The sequence below is a fragment of the Dromiciops gliroides genome, chromosome 3 (assembly GCF_019393635.1).
Source record: "Dromiciops gliroides isolate mDroGli1 chromosome 3, mDroGli1.pri, whole genome shotgun sequence".
NCBI classification, from domain to species: domain Eukaryota; kingdom Metazoa; phylum Chordata; class Mammalia; order Microbiotheria; family Microbiotheriidae; genus Dromiciops; species Dromiciops gliroides.
In genome coordinates, this window is record NC_057863.1 from 79,625,235 (window position 1) to 79,637,757 (window position 12,523).

Here is a 12,523-nt window from a genome sequence, read left to right on the forward strand (position 1 = left end):
TCCAGCCCTTCAATCAGAGGGGCAGCAGCCACCAAGGGTACTAATGAAGTGTGAATAACAAAACTGAAGCAATCTCCATGATGATGAGTCTTGGTGATGAACTTATCCCGGGGTTTAGGGGTCATGGTGGGGCATGAAGATGATCATGGAGGAAAAAAACGAATCAGAGCAGATGGTTTCATATTCAACTTTAGCTTAAAAATATGCTAGTGAAGATTTGTCTTAGCAAAGTTAGATGTGTAACACATTTTTTTCCCTAACAAGTGAATGACATACCAAACCAAAAGATTATAATATTTCTCCTAGATCTAATAGCACCTTAATTTCTGAGTTTTTTTTTTCTCTCCGAGTTAGCTATAGAATCATAGAATGTTTTAGATCCAGGTATGGGTTGGACTAGTTTAAGACATAATATATGTAAGGAAATATATGATTTAGAAAAGAAGGTGGGAAACTTTGTCTTCTTACAGTTGCTTTCTGTGCTGATTCCTAAATGTGAGAAAGCTAGAATGAAGGTTTAGAAGTTATGTAACACTTGAAATATGTTAATCAAATAAAAAATAACTCTCAGCTGCCCCAGAAGGGACCTCAGAGATCATTTTGCACGACAATTTCATTTTACAGAAGAAAAATTTTGGTGAAGTAAGGTGACTTTACCTAAGGTCAATAGCAAGCCAGAGACTAGAACCCAGATATCTTCCCTCCTAGTCAGACTGACCTTTATTCTATACCATACTACCTCTAAATTGTGCATTTCTTGAAGTCCTTTCCTTCACCCTTTGGATTTTTCAGTCAAGTGAAATTTTTAGATAGAAAACTTGAAAAGAGCAGTGTGGCATAATGGAAATCACGTGGATTTTTTTTGTCAGAAAGAACTGTGTTTGAGTCCTAGCTCTGCTCCCAATTGTGTGACTGTTTGACCCCCCTGAGCCTTGTTCTTCTTATCTGTAAAATGGAGAGATCATTTATTCCACCTACTTCAATGGGTTGTGAGAAAAGCTTGGTATAAATATGAGTTGTTATTAATACTTGTTTGTAATTAGGAAAAGAGATTCAGTTATGTTATGTGTGTAGGTGATGATGAGTAAAAAGCTTGTAATATTTTGCATGGTAATGTAAATATATTATTTTCTAAAACATACATGTATGTGTGTGTGTGTGTGGTTTTCAATTAGCCAAAGCTGCCATCTTTCCCTCCAGTTTCAAACCACCTCCCATTGAGGATGGCTATAAAATAGATTCTTGTAGGAATGCAGAATCTCTCTTCTACATCCTCTCTGCCTCCTACTCACATACTTCACATGTCTCCCAAGCTAATAAGCAAATATTCTACAAAACAACCTAGATTTTTTTTGATAGCCTAGCTAGCAATTATGCTGTTGGAGAAAGAGACCATTTCTTTAAGTGATATTTTCTTTTACTGTCTTAATTGACAAATCTAACATAGAACCATTAGATTATAAAATACAGAAATTCTTGTTTGAATGTTTTTAATCTTTGTGCCCCCAGGGGGTAGCTAGGTGGCACAGGAAATAGAGCATAGGACCAGGAAGAGTCATCTCTCTGAATTCCAATCCACCACAGACACTAGGCATATGACTCCGGGCATTCCCTTACCCTGTTGCTTCAGTTTCCTCATCTGTAAAAGGAGCTGGAGAAGGAGATGTCAAATCACTCCAGTATCTTTGTCAAGAAAACTCCAAACAGGGTCATGAAGAGTCAGACACAATTGAAAAAATGATTGAAGAACAAAGCCCCAGCTAGTGCTATGCTCTTTTACACAGTAAGCACTTTAAAAATCCACTGAGTTGTTTTAAATTCATCTGGCTGGGCTTCCAGTGTCCTCAACTATGAAATGAGGGGGATTGGGCTAGATAACCCACACAAGTCTTTCCAACTTATGTTTTCCAAAAAGCCCTAAATGGAAGGTAGGATGAATGGAGAAAATGTAGGCAAATCCAGGGGCCCAGGGAAGCCTTTCCACTAGCAAATAAAGTTAGAATGGGAGAGGATAGAATGGGAATAATCATTGATGGATAGCATGACAGATAGTAATAATATAGCTTTACTTCTTTTTCTCTGGTTGATGTTCATTTGTTTCTGACCTTCCAAAGATGAGTCTTCCTGAGTCCAGGCCTGGCACTTCATCCACTGGTGGCACATAGTGCTGCTGCTTCTCTGGTTATCTGTGAGGAAATGGGGGATTGGTCTCCTCTCAATCTGGACCTGTTTGAGGAGGGGGGTTCTGCTTCTCCTCTCCCTCCCCCTCCCCTCCAACAAGGTCACATGATTCAGGGAAACCCTAGGCTGGTTGCAATTAGATCTGCTCCTGAGCTGTGTCCATGTGGGGGATGGCTAATAAATAGATTCCCCTGTATCACCTCCCCCATTGACTAAGAAGTTGCTGCGGTCCAATTAGCTATTTTTTGGAGTAGATTGTGACCCTTGAAAGAGGGAGGGGCCAGTCTCATTAGGGACTAGGAGATAAAAGGCCTCCATTGTGGGGTTCACTCCACGAGGCGTAGCTCATTCTCACGAGAATGACAATAAATGAGCCTTTGACACATCACCAATGCTGAGTTCCAGAAGTTATTGAAGTGATTTTTCTCACATTATCTTTCCCACAACTTCCAGGGTCTGCACACTATTCATTCCTGTCCAGTCTTGCTGTAGTCCTGGAACAATGAATTGATCAGATTGACTGTATCATTGTTCCTAAAAAAGGTACTTCAATCTATTCTGTGGTCCTACTTGCCAAGTGGCCACCACTCCCAATGTGTGTTGTTTCTCCCATTAGAATATAAACTCCTAGAGCACAAGGACTGTCTTCCCTTTGTATTTGTATAACCATCACTTAACATAGTGCTTTACACATTAAGAAGTTTAATTATCTTTATGCCATTCATTCATTCATTGGATGTCACAATAATTCTGGAAATAGGTGATATTATTTTAACTGTCATGTAGATCCTATCTTCTTAAATTGTGGGTCTTGACTCCATATGGAGTCATGTAACTAAATGTGGGGGTCGAGAAAAATCTGGCAACAGTAAAAGGTTATGTATACCTATTTTATATACCTATACACCCGGGGTCATGTAAAAATTTCTCTGGGAAAAAGGGGTTGCAAGTTTGAAAAGTTTAAGGAGCCCTGATGTAGATAAAGAAACTGAGGTTAAGATGATATCTGTCTGTCAAGTTACTTGCACAAGGATGAACAGCTAGAATCAGAGGCACATTTTAAAATCTAGGCCTCCTCACTTCAAGTCCAGCATTCTATTTACACTTGTTGGTTTTCAATCATTTCAGTTGTGTCTGACACTGTGATCCCATGTTATGGGCCTGGGATACCTAAGAAGTTTTTGGGGGTAAATCAAAGAAACTTCTCCTTGAGAAACTAAACCAAAGGACACAGAGACATCCAAAGAGATAAGTGGCACCGACTGAGTTAGCTCCAGGACCACCACCCTTGATTCCATCTCCCCACCCCTAGGGAGATAAGATTAGATATGGCTGCTGCCTTTGTGGCATGATGGGGAGAGAAATATCTTGAGAAACCTGGAGCTGCCCCTCATCCCAACTTCCCCCAGTCACGCACCAGTGGGGGATGGTCCTCCCCCAATAAGGGAATTTTCCACAGTCAGATGATCATCTCATGGGACCACCATTGCTCCTCTATTAAAAGTAACTGCCTGTCTCCTGCTGAGAAGACAGGCATCTCAGAGAGTCATGCCTCTGTGCCATGCCGTCTCCCCATGAGAAGTCCAAAGACTTCTCTCTTGGTTTCATTTCCCTAGCACCTAAATAAACTATTATTTATTCTAATTGAATTTGTGTGCAAGAGGGTATAATTCTTTAAAGAGGGAATTCCTAAGACCCTCTACCCAAATCCCCACTCATTTCCCCTATAACATCGCATTTGGAGGTTTCTTGGGAAAGATACCAGAGTGGTTTGCCATTTCTTCTACACATCATTTGAAAATGAGGAGACTGGGGCAAATGGAGGTAATTTGTTTATGTTCACACAGCTAGTATGTGTCTGAGGCCAGATTTGAAGTTAGATCTTCCCGCCTCCAGACCTGGTCCTCTATCTACTGTGCCACCTAATTGGAGAAAGCCTTTTGTGGTTGTTACCAAATTTGATTTTTACAACAACACTCTTAGGAGACATGTCTTCATTTTTCAGGTGAGGAAACAGACTCAGAGAAGATTAAATAAGTGCCTGTCCATCTTAGACAGCATTGAATTCAGGCCTTTCCTGACCTTTCCTCACTATATCATACTCTCTTCTCTGTGGTGGTGCAGTGGATAGAGTACTGGGCCTGGAATTCAAGGGAAGACTTGGGCTCAGATCCCACCTCAGATACCTCCTAGCCCTGTGACTCTGGGCAAGTGACTAACCCTGTTTGCCTCAGTTTCCTTACCTCTAAAATGAGCTGGAGAAGAAATGACAAACCATTCTATAATCTTTGCCAAGAAAACCTCAAATGGGGTCAGGAAGAGTCAGACAGGTCTGACAACAACTACACTGTAGCAGTTGATTGCAGCCTACAAGCCTGTCCCAAAATTTTTCACACATATCAGGGACTCTGGAAAGTCAAAATGGGCTCTGTGTTCATTTCCTCATGGACACAAAAAGAAGAGTTTGGATCATTCATCTAAATTCCCTTCCAATTCTAAATTTATGGTCTTTTGAAATTTCCACCATAGAATTAGTGAAAATATTGTATAGCAAGTGCTGGGGCTCTGGGGGCTATAGTTACAATGAATTAATTATCTAGCTTGTGGCCTGTATCCCTTTCCCACTAGCCCCTTCGCTGGGAGGGTATAGCTTATTAGTGAAGCTTTGGCTCAGGGGAGATGAGAAATTAAGGGACAAATTTTAATTGTCAGGGGGGAAGGGCAGGAAGTTTGCCTGGTAGTGACAGTCCCAGGACACCATGTCAGCAGGAATTGGAGGCCTGGGGTGATGGTGACTTGTTGAGGCTTGTTTATTTAGTTTTCAGGAGCTTGGGTGTGGTCCAAGGAAATGGTGTCAAACTGAAATTAAAATGTATCCCTGTAGGCAGCATATTGAATTAGAAAACCACAAATTAACAATATCTTTTTTGTATTGTATTTTTGTTTATCTAGTTTAACATTTCCCAATTATATTTTGATGTGGTTCAGCCACACAGGGGAATTTTGTGAACTACACCTCTGGCTAGGGGAAGTATGGAGGACAGAAATGAGGAACAAAAGACAACCCTTTGTCTTTATTAAAACAAATGTAAAATGAAAACGAAACGCTCAGTATAAATACACACACACACCCCCAAGTGGCCTCCACTCCCCAACACCCCTCCCACCCCCAGTGACAATGGAAGAAGTTGTCTCATGAGAATAAGTATTAGATGACAAGCAATTTTATTTGCAAAACAATCACTATACAGCAACAATACAATTGCAAATCTGATTGAAAAACATGAACTAACTACCACCAGCCACTGAAGAAATGCCTCTCTATAGTAACAGGCTCTAGAATTCTCAGAAAAAAAACCCCATAGATTTGTAAGGTATGTTTTAACACTTGGAATCCGGGCACACTGGGTGTGCATTTTTTGCTTGTTTGTTTTTTTCCTCTTTGCTAAAGTTGAAGTGAATTGTTACGATTAACCTTTTCTCAGTCTGAAAATAGGCAGCTTTTGTTCTAGAGGGAATTGCTCCAGTTTATTCACCTAGGCTAGAATCCTATCTGTATAATTTTAAACATAAACATGGAATTAAGCTGAAATATGCACACTTTTGAAGGAATAACTGGAATCTGTCTCTACATGTTTACTTCCAAGCAGCAAATCCTTTTTCTGCCACTTAAAGGTTAACTGATTCCCTTTCCTCTTTCGTCTGGCATGAAAGATAGAAAAAAAAATGTTTATATTTCCGGTTGTGTCAGAATCAATTACAAGGAATATCACGACATTAATACTATTTGGTTAATGTACCATTTCCTGTTGTACATGGTAGGAAAAAAATATAAAGTCTACCATAAGTATTTGTAGACTGACTGCATTCGCATTTTCTCAACTTCCATCAATTTTCTCTGTCCAGCCCTTTTCAGGTCCTTGCTACCTAAAGCTACACAGGACTTTTGCTTGTAGATGGACTGGAGCCCACCATCCTGTTAGCACAGCAGGTGAATCCAGAGAGAGTTGGTTCAAGTGAACATGGGCCTTTAAAACTCTTCCTCGAATCCGGATCATTATAATTTAAATGTTTCTCAGTTGCAGGTGAGATTCCGAGAGAGTTGGTTCTTTTGTGAACATTGGCCTTATAACTCTTCATGTATCTGGATTACTTGGGCAGTTACTGTGAGACTGTTTCTCAGCAGTCAAAGCCAGATTAAATCTGGATATAGAGGATCTAGAATCAAAGCATTTAGAGTTCTGACATCTAACCACCAGATGCATTGGTCTTCCTTGTTAGTATTATGTTTGCAAAGCTTATGTTGAGTAGTGTTCTTGAGAGTGAAGACAAGGCTTGGCTTTTTTCAAGGGGCTTCAAGAGCCCTGTAACTTAACCTGTGTGTTTTCCTTGAGTCAGCACAATCTGTTTTGTTTTTTTGTTTTTTGTTTTTACTCATTCTAAAGACCTTGCCAGGACTGGACAAGGAAAAACCTAAAGATTTAAATGCCTTCCCACTAACCTAACTCTGGACTTTTATTTGCAGGTAACTAAACTTCACTATCTTGAATTATTCTTTTTGTTTGTTTTTGGTGTGTGTGTTTGTAATTTAAAAGCAGATCTAAAAAACATACTCGAGTCACAGGTTAAACACTGTCTGGACCAGCTGGTGTTCAATTTCTGTCGAATGGATGTTCCACAGAACCTTAGTTGCTAGCTAACACTATCAAAAGGCTTAAGAAAAATACTGCCAAGTTATTTTGCATTCATTGGTGGTACAGGGTCTGAGCAATGTGTTCCACACTACTAGTCTTCCTGCTTGTGCAACATAAAGGACTTGGATGCACTACACCAGGAAATATTTCTGTGTAAATGCCAGGGTTAGTTAAGCAGACACTACTCAGCAATTACAAGGCAGAAATTAGAAACCCATTGTTCCACTCAGTTTCTAAATTCACAACATTTGCATCAAACAACTGACTGATAGACAGGGTTAGACAGGATTGGGAGTGTATAAAAGCTCTCTGTTGAAAACTAATGAAGTGAGGGATTTTCTGTGTTTCTAGGGTTTTTCCCTTAGGGAATCCACATTAAAGACAATGTCAAATGGGTCTTTACACTACTCCTACAGCTCACTGTCTCTTCACCCTTTGTATTTTTGTTAGATGATACACACTAACGTGTTGCTGAAGCCCACATTCATCCTCTCCTCTCCTCCAATCAAGTTTTGAAACTGAATTAGGCTCAAAAGAAACATCAGACCTCCCAGTCTGACTTCAACAGTTTAGTTTGAAGATGAGTGATCTTAAGAACACTTAAAATATCAAATAGCTTCCATGTCATCCTCTGCCCTTATTAAGGGACAGCTCAGAATGGACCATGGAAATGTTTGTCAATTAATTTAAAATCGACAATCTGTGATTTGAATGAGTTGTTTCGTGATTTCCAGACAAGATTGCTGTTGATAATATCAGAACAGCCCTCTCCCCTGAGAAACCATGTTAAGCCCTAGTGTTTTTTTATTTTAAGTTGATGCAGTGTTAGTGCAGAGTCTAATTCTAAGCTGTAGTTCTACTTTTTATTTCTATACACACTTTAAAAAAAGTATTCTTCTAATTGAAAGCATTTTTGCTTTTTTTGGAATGTGGACAAATGTTCTATTTCAATGGGTGGCCACCTCTGATAGCCTAGTTAATTTAACAAGGAGATGCTATCTTGAGGAGAGGAATGACATTTTCTCAAATCCACTCTCTTGGATTCAACTTTAGCAAATGAAAAAAAAAAAGTAAATAAATAAATAAAAGAGGCCATCATCTCATAATTATGGGAGTAAAGCCCAAATTATTTCTTAATTTAAAAAAATTCCAGAATCTCAAACCAACAGTTTTTTGATCCTTTTACATATATATCCAGACCTCCCTAGCAAACTCTATGTTGGTGAAGAGAAACATAAAAGGAAAATAAAAATTCTAGCATTACAGAAGAGACTTGCATCTGGCACCAAAACAGGGGCACGGCTTTTAGTTGTTACAGAACGCAACTTCATGCTAAAAGTTTTTCTCTTTTTAAATGTTTTGTGTTTTTTTTTCAATAGGGAAAAAAACCCGGCTAACATCTACTTTCACATACCTAAAATTTCAACACCAAAGGGTGCAAGAGACACAGATACTGTGAATAATAAAGAAGTATAATATTCAAGTATATGAGGGAATATCACAAATGGCCACAGAGAAATATATATATGTATATATATATGTATATCTATAATACTGTATCAAACAGATGGAAAGGATGTGAAACTTGTAGTGTGGACACAAATCTAGCCAATTAAACTGACATCCTAATCAGACACAAGTCCATCATTGTGGAAGTGCTCCAAGTCTAATAGCTGCTCTTTTATATCACTTCCTCAAAAACAGAGTTCAAGTGTTCTTCAACTACTTTTTTTAATTAGTTAAATAATTTATCGGAATCACCTATACACTGATTTAATTATCCAGGCCCCAAATGTTAATAACTTAATTGAATCTTTCTTCCCATTTATACAAAATAACACTTTTTTTAAACTTGTTTTTTTTTTTCTTATATGTTCTTCTCATCTTCTAATCAGACTCTTTCAGTTTAATTTAACCTGTAATAAGTTACAAAGGACAACCTTTGTTGTCCATAAACAGACCAGTGAAATGAGCAGCTTGGATATTAACGAGGCTCTCAGAAAATAGTGGATGGCCTTCAGGCACATGAAAGGTAAAATGCATTTTTATCATAATACTCCATGCAAGACAGAGCAGAGCAACAAGAATCATCAAATGGAATATATTGCAATTGTACTTGTGTAAAGCAATGAGTCTTCCTGCTGCAAATGAAATCAGGTCAATTTCTGCACATACTTAAATTTGGGGGATTATTTTTTATCATAATGGTAAGCACAATCTTGGGATAAGATTTATTTTTAGAATTTGTAAAAGGATTGAATATAACACCTGTTCTGAGCCCGCTCCTGCCAAGAGCTCATGACTAAATAGCATTACTTCATTCAGTGTTAAATGAGACAGATTCATAAGCCCTGCTTAGCAAGGGCGGCAGTGACATCTTCAGCCAAAGTGGCAAGCTGGGGGGATTCGAGCAGATTGATGCTTCCAGATGAGGAGACATTGCTGAGTCGCCTGGGGGAGGCCACACTGGATCTGCCCGGAGACTGTGTAATGATCTCAGCACCGTGGTCCACTCGAGCCTTAGCATGTTCTCTGAAGTTCAATTTTTGGCTGTCAATCTGTTCAGGACAAAGAACATTTATTATTGATTTAGTCATCCCAAATTGGAGTCTATAGATCTGAGTTTCAGATGACCTATAGGCACTAGTTAAGATATCCCCATTCCTCACCATCCCAGCTCTTTCATTTGTGGTTTATTTGGCTTCTAAGAGGTTCCATACCTTGACATTACCACCTCCAGGTATGTGGTGGGCATTGTCAAGTGATCCCACTTTAGCATGTGCCTTTTCTTTGAAATCCAGCTTCACACTTTCAATTTTCACACGGCCACCACCTGTATGAGATAGAAAGATTTTACATACAAAGATAAATTGGCTTTGGTTTTTACCCTTCTGAGAGAATAGGTAGCAACATTAAAAAAAAATAGGGTGGGGGGGGCAGCTAGGTGGCGTAGTGGATAGAGCACTGGCCCTGGAGTCAGGAAGACCAGAATTCAAATTCGGCCCCAGACACTTAACACTTACTAGTTGTGTGAACCTGGGCAAGTCACTTGATCCCAATTGCCTCACCAAAAAAAAAAGGATCAGATAGACAAAACCCAATCACAAAATGACTCATCATTTAACTTCACTGGTCGTGGCTTTTTTTTTTTTTTAAATCCATAAACTGAAGGTTTTAGACTCCAAGTCTCCTTGTAGCTCTAAATTTCTGTTTATTACAATCTCTACAGTCATAGTTGTTTATGGAATCATTAAAAGGTCACTCAAGTCTATTTGCCTTTTGTCCACTCAGATACAGTCTAACACTATTAAAGATAATCCTCCCCAAAAACTATTTACATTAGTCTTATTCTTATGTTATATAGTTTCATGTTTAGTCTTCTGGGTCTTTCCCCTTCTCTGCATTTCTAGTCTGATTAATCAGAGTTAGGGTGCTATTATCTTTAATATATTTAATTTAATTTGCAAGAAACTCAGTTGAAGGAATTCCTTAAACACAATATTTGTTACAAACTTATGGAATATAACAAAATCCAAATGCTCCAGAAGGATAAAAGGAGACGAGCATGATCCTTCTGAGAGAATAATTTCCATTCTTAAACTGGCTATTATTATTATTATTATTGATCATTATTATTTATTACCTGGCCTATGACGGATGTTCTTTAGGGAACCACATTTGGATGTCACGTGGCTTAAGTCAATCTTCTTGGTAACAATTTGTATCTGCATAAATCACATAAGATATATTTTAGATGGTTTAAATATACATAGTGATTGATAGGCAAGCCCATACAGAATTAGTGAAAAGCGCACACACACACACACACACACACACACACACACACACACACATCCCTGAACACATGTGGATAGAAAGGAAGGACCCAAGTGTAAAAGTCCTGGAACAGAAGATTTTATTAATAGAAACAGGACACACCACAAGGAATGGAAACAACTGGATTAATACAAGCTTTCATTCAGTCAGAGAAGTAGGCATTACCATGTTGAAACCTCTTATAAGCAAAAACCCAGAGAAAGCAGAGGAAGATGAATTGGTTAATACTGAAAAATGCTTTGAAGATTAAAAAGTGTCACTTGTGACCAGTAGATCTCAGATATAAGTAGAGTATAACAAACAGGCTTCTTTTCTAAAATATTAATAAGTGATCATGCCTTGGTCAGTGGAACTTCCCTAAGCATCATGGTAGCTTCCCTGAGCATCATGGTAGTCCTTAGTTCTTTTCACCTTTGTTTTCTTGAGTATTTGCCCCACCCAATTCTTGGAGGGTGGAAGTTTTTCCACCTACTTTCAGGTCATTCAGACTCCTAATTCAAACCTTGCTGCTTAGGTACTTTCATCTGCTGCGCTTGCAATGGAGGATAGGAGCAGCTGGCTGAATTCATCCTGTCTTCCTTCAATTCTCTTATAACAGTATGCAGTATTTTGCTTGACTACACAATCCCAGGACCAAGCATTGTGTCCTTATCAGTGTCCAAAGGAGTAAAGGGAAAAGGAGCCATGAGCATCAGTATCTGGCACCCAGCATTTAACCCATCCAACCCCTTTCATTAAGCTCAACAGTGAGCCATGCATTGATCTCACAGTAATTATTCTCCAAAATGTGATAGTTCCAAGAACCAGCTGCTAGGGTGGGGATGTTACTTGATTGCTTCCCTCCCCTTCCCTTATGCTCATTTGAGTGGTGAATGACCCATAGCTGGGAAAAATTCGGACATCTGGCTCTGTTCACCTGCCATTTGCTTGAGGGAAATTCAGTCAGGAGGAAATCTGTACGATGAAATATATAGACTAGATGGAATTGGTATTTCCTCCCATGCCTAAAAAGAATTCTCCTTGTTTTCTGAGTGTAGACTACTTAAGTTGTGTCTTGGAGACATTTAATGTTTGGCTTTTGGATTTATATTTTCCCATTTCTCACTTTTGTTCTAGTGAAGAAGAGAAGGGAAAAGCTCCTGAGATCTACATTGGGATTTAAATTACTTTTATTTTGAATTACATAGTGTAATCTATTTGATCACTTCTGCAATATTCCAAGTGAATAATGGAGGTGACTAACTGTTTTGAATACTTCTGAGAATATTAGCTTCTGTCTCCTGTGCAAGTTGGACAGCATAATTTCAATGGAATAGTGGGAGCATGTGGCCTCAGCTAGCTGATATGTCATTTCACTGGAGGAGAAGGGGGAGAGCACCTGGCAATTGAAAACCAGTGAATCGAAAGGGTAAAGACTTGCTGTCTTCCTAGATTCAAAGGGATACCTTATGCAGTTTAATTTGCTGGAAGACTTGTAAAGGAAGGATTGGAAGCCCATTCCTCAACAGACAGGGTTGACATGTCACTAGACCAGGCTGACACATTAAACAGTACTGAGGAAGGGGGGAGAAGTGCTTGGGAAGGAGCAAGGCGGGAAAGGTGACAGAGGGTTGGCTCTTCAGGTGGTTCACTCACAGTCAAGGACACCCTCCAAGTAGCAGCTTCTACTTACATTTCCTCCCCCTGCAGAATGTTTGATGTTATCCTTGGAACCACATCTGGACTGAACCTCGCTAAAATCCATCTTCTTGTTTAAAATCCTAACCTAAAAGGAATCGGAGGGAACTTACTGCAAATGTCTTTCATTCTGT

General features: G+C 39.1%; 1 protein-coding gene across 33 annotated transcripts in view; it reads right to left on the reverse strand.

Moving 5' to 3' along the window:
- Positions 1–5,389: 5,389 nt before the first annotated feature.
- MAP2 (microtubule associated protein 2) overlaps positions 5,390–12,523 on the reverse strand; it is a 374,226-nt gene continuing 367,092 nt past the window's right edge. For 17 of the 33 annotated variants that reach the window (XM_043992416.1, XM_043992415.1, XM_043992401.1 and 14 more), the window contains 4 exons: positions 12,385–12,477; positions 10,519–10,600; positions 9,596–9,708; positions 5,390–9,433 (listed from right to left, as the gene is read on the reverse strand). In XM_043992416.1, coding sequence (XP_043848351.1) covers positions 9,218–9,433; positions 9,596–9,708; positions 10,519–10,600; positions 12,385–12,477 — 504 coding nt within the window. In that variant the 3' untranslated portion in view covers positions 5,390–9,217. The remainder of the gene's footprint in view (positions 9,434–9,595; positions 9,709–10,518; positions 10,601–12,384; positions 12,478–12,523) is intronic. The other 16 variants (XM_043992413.1, XM_043992407.1, XM_043992420.1 and 13 more) reach the window with 1 other exon arrangement.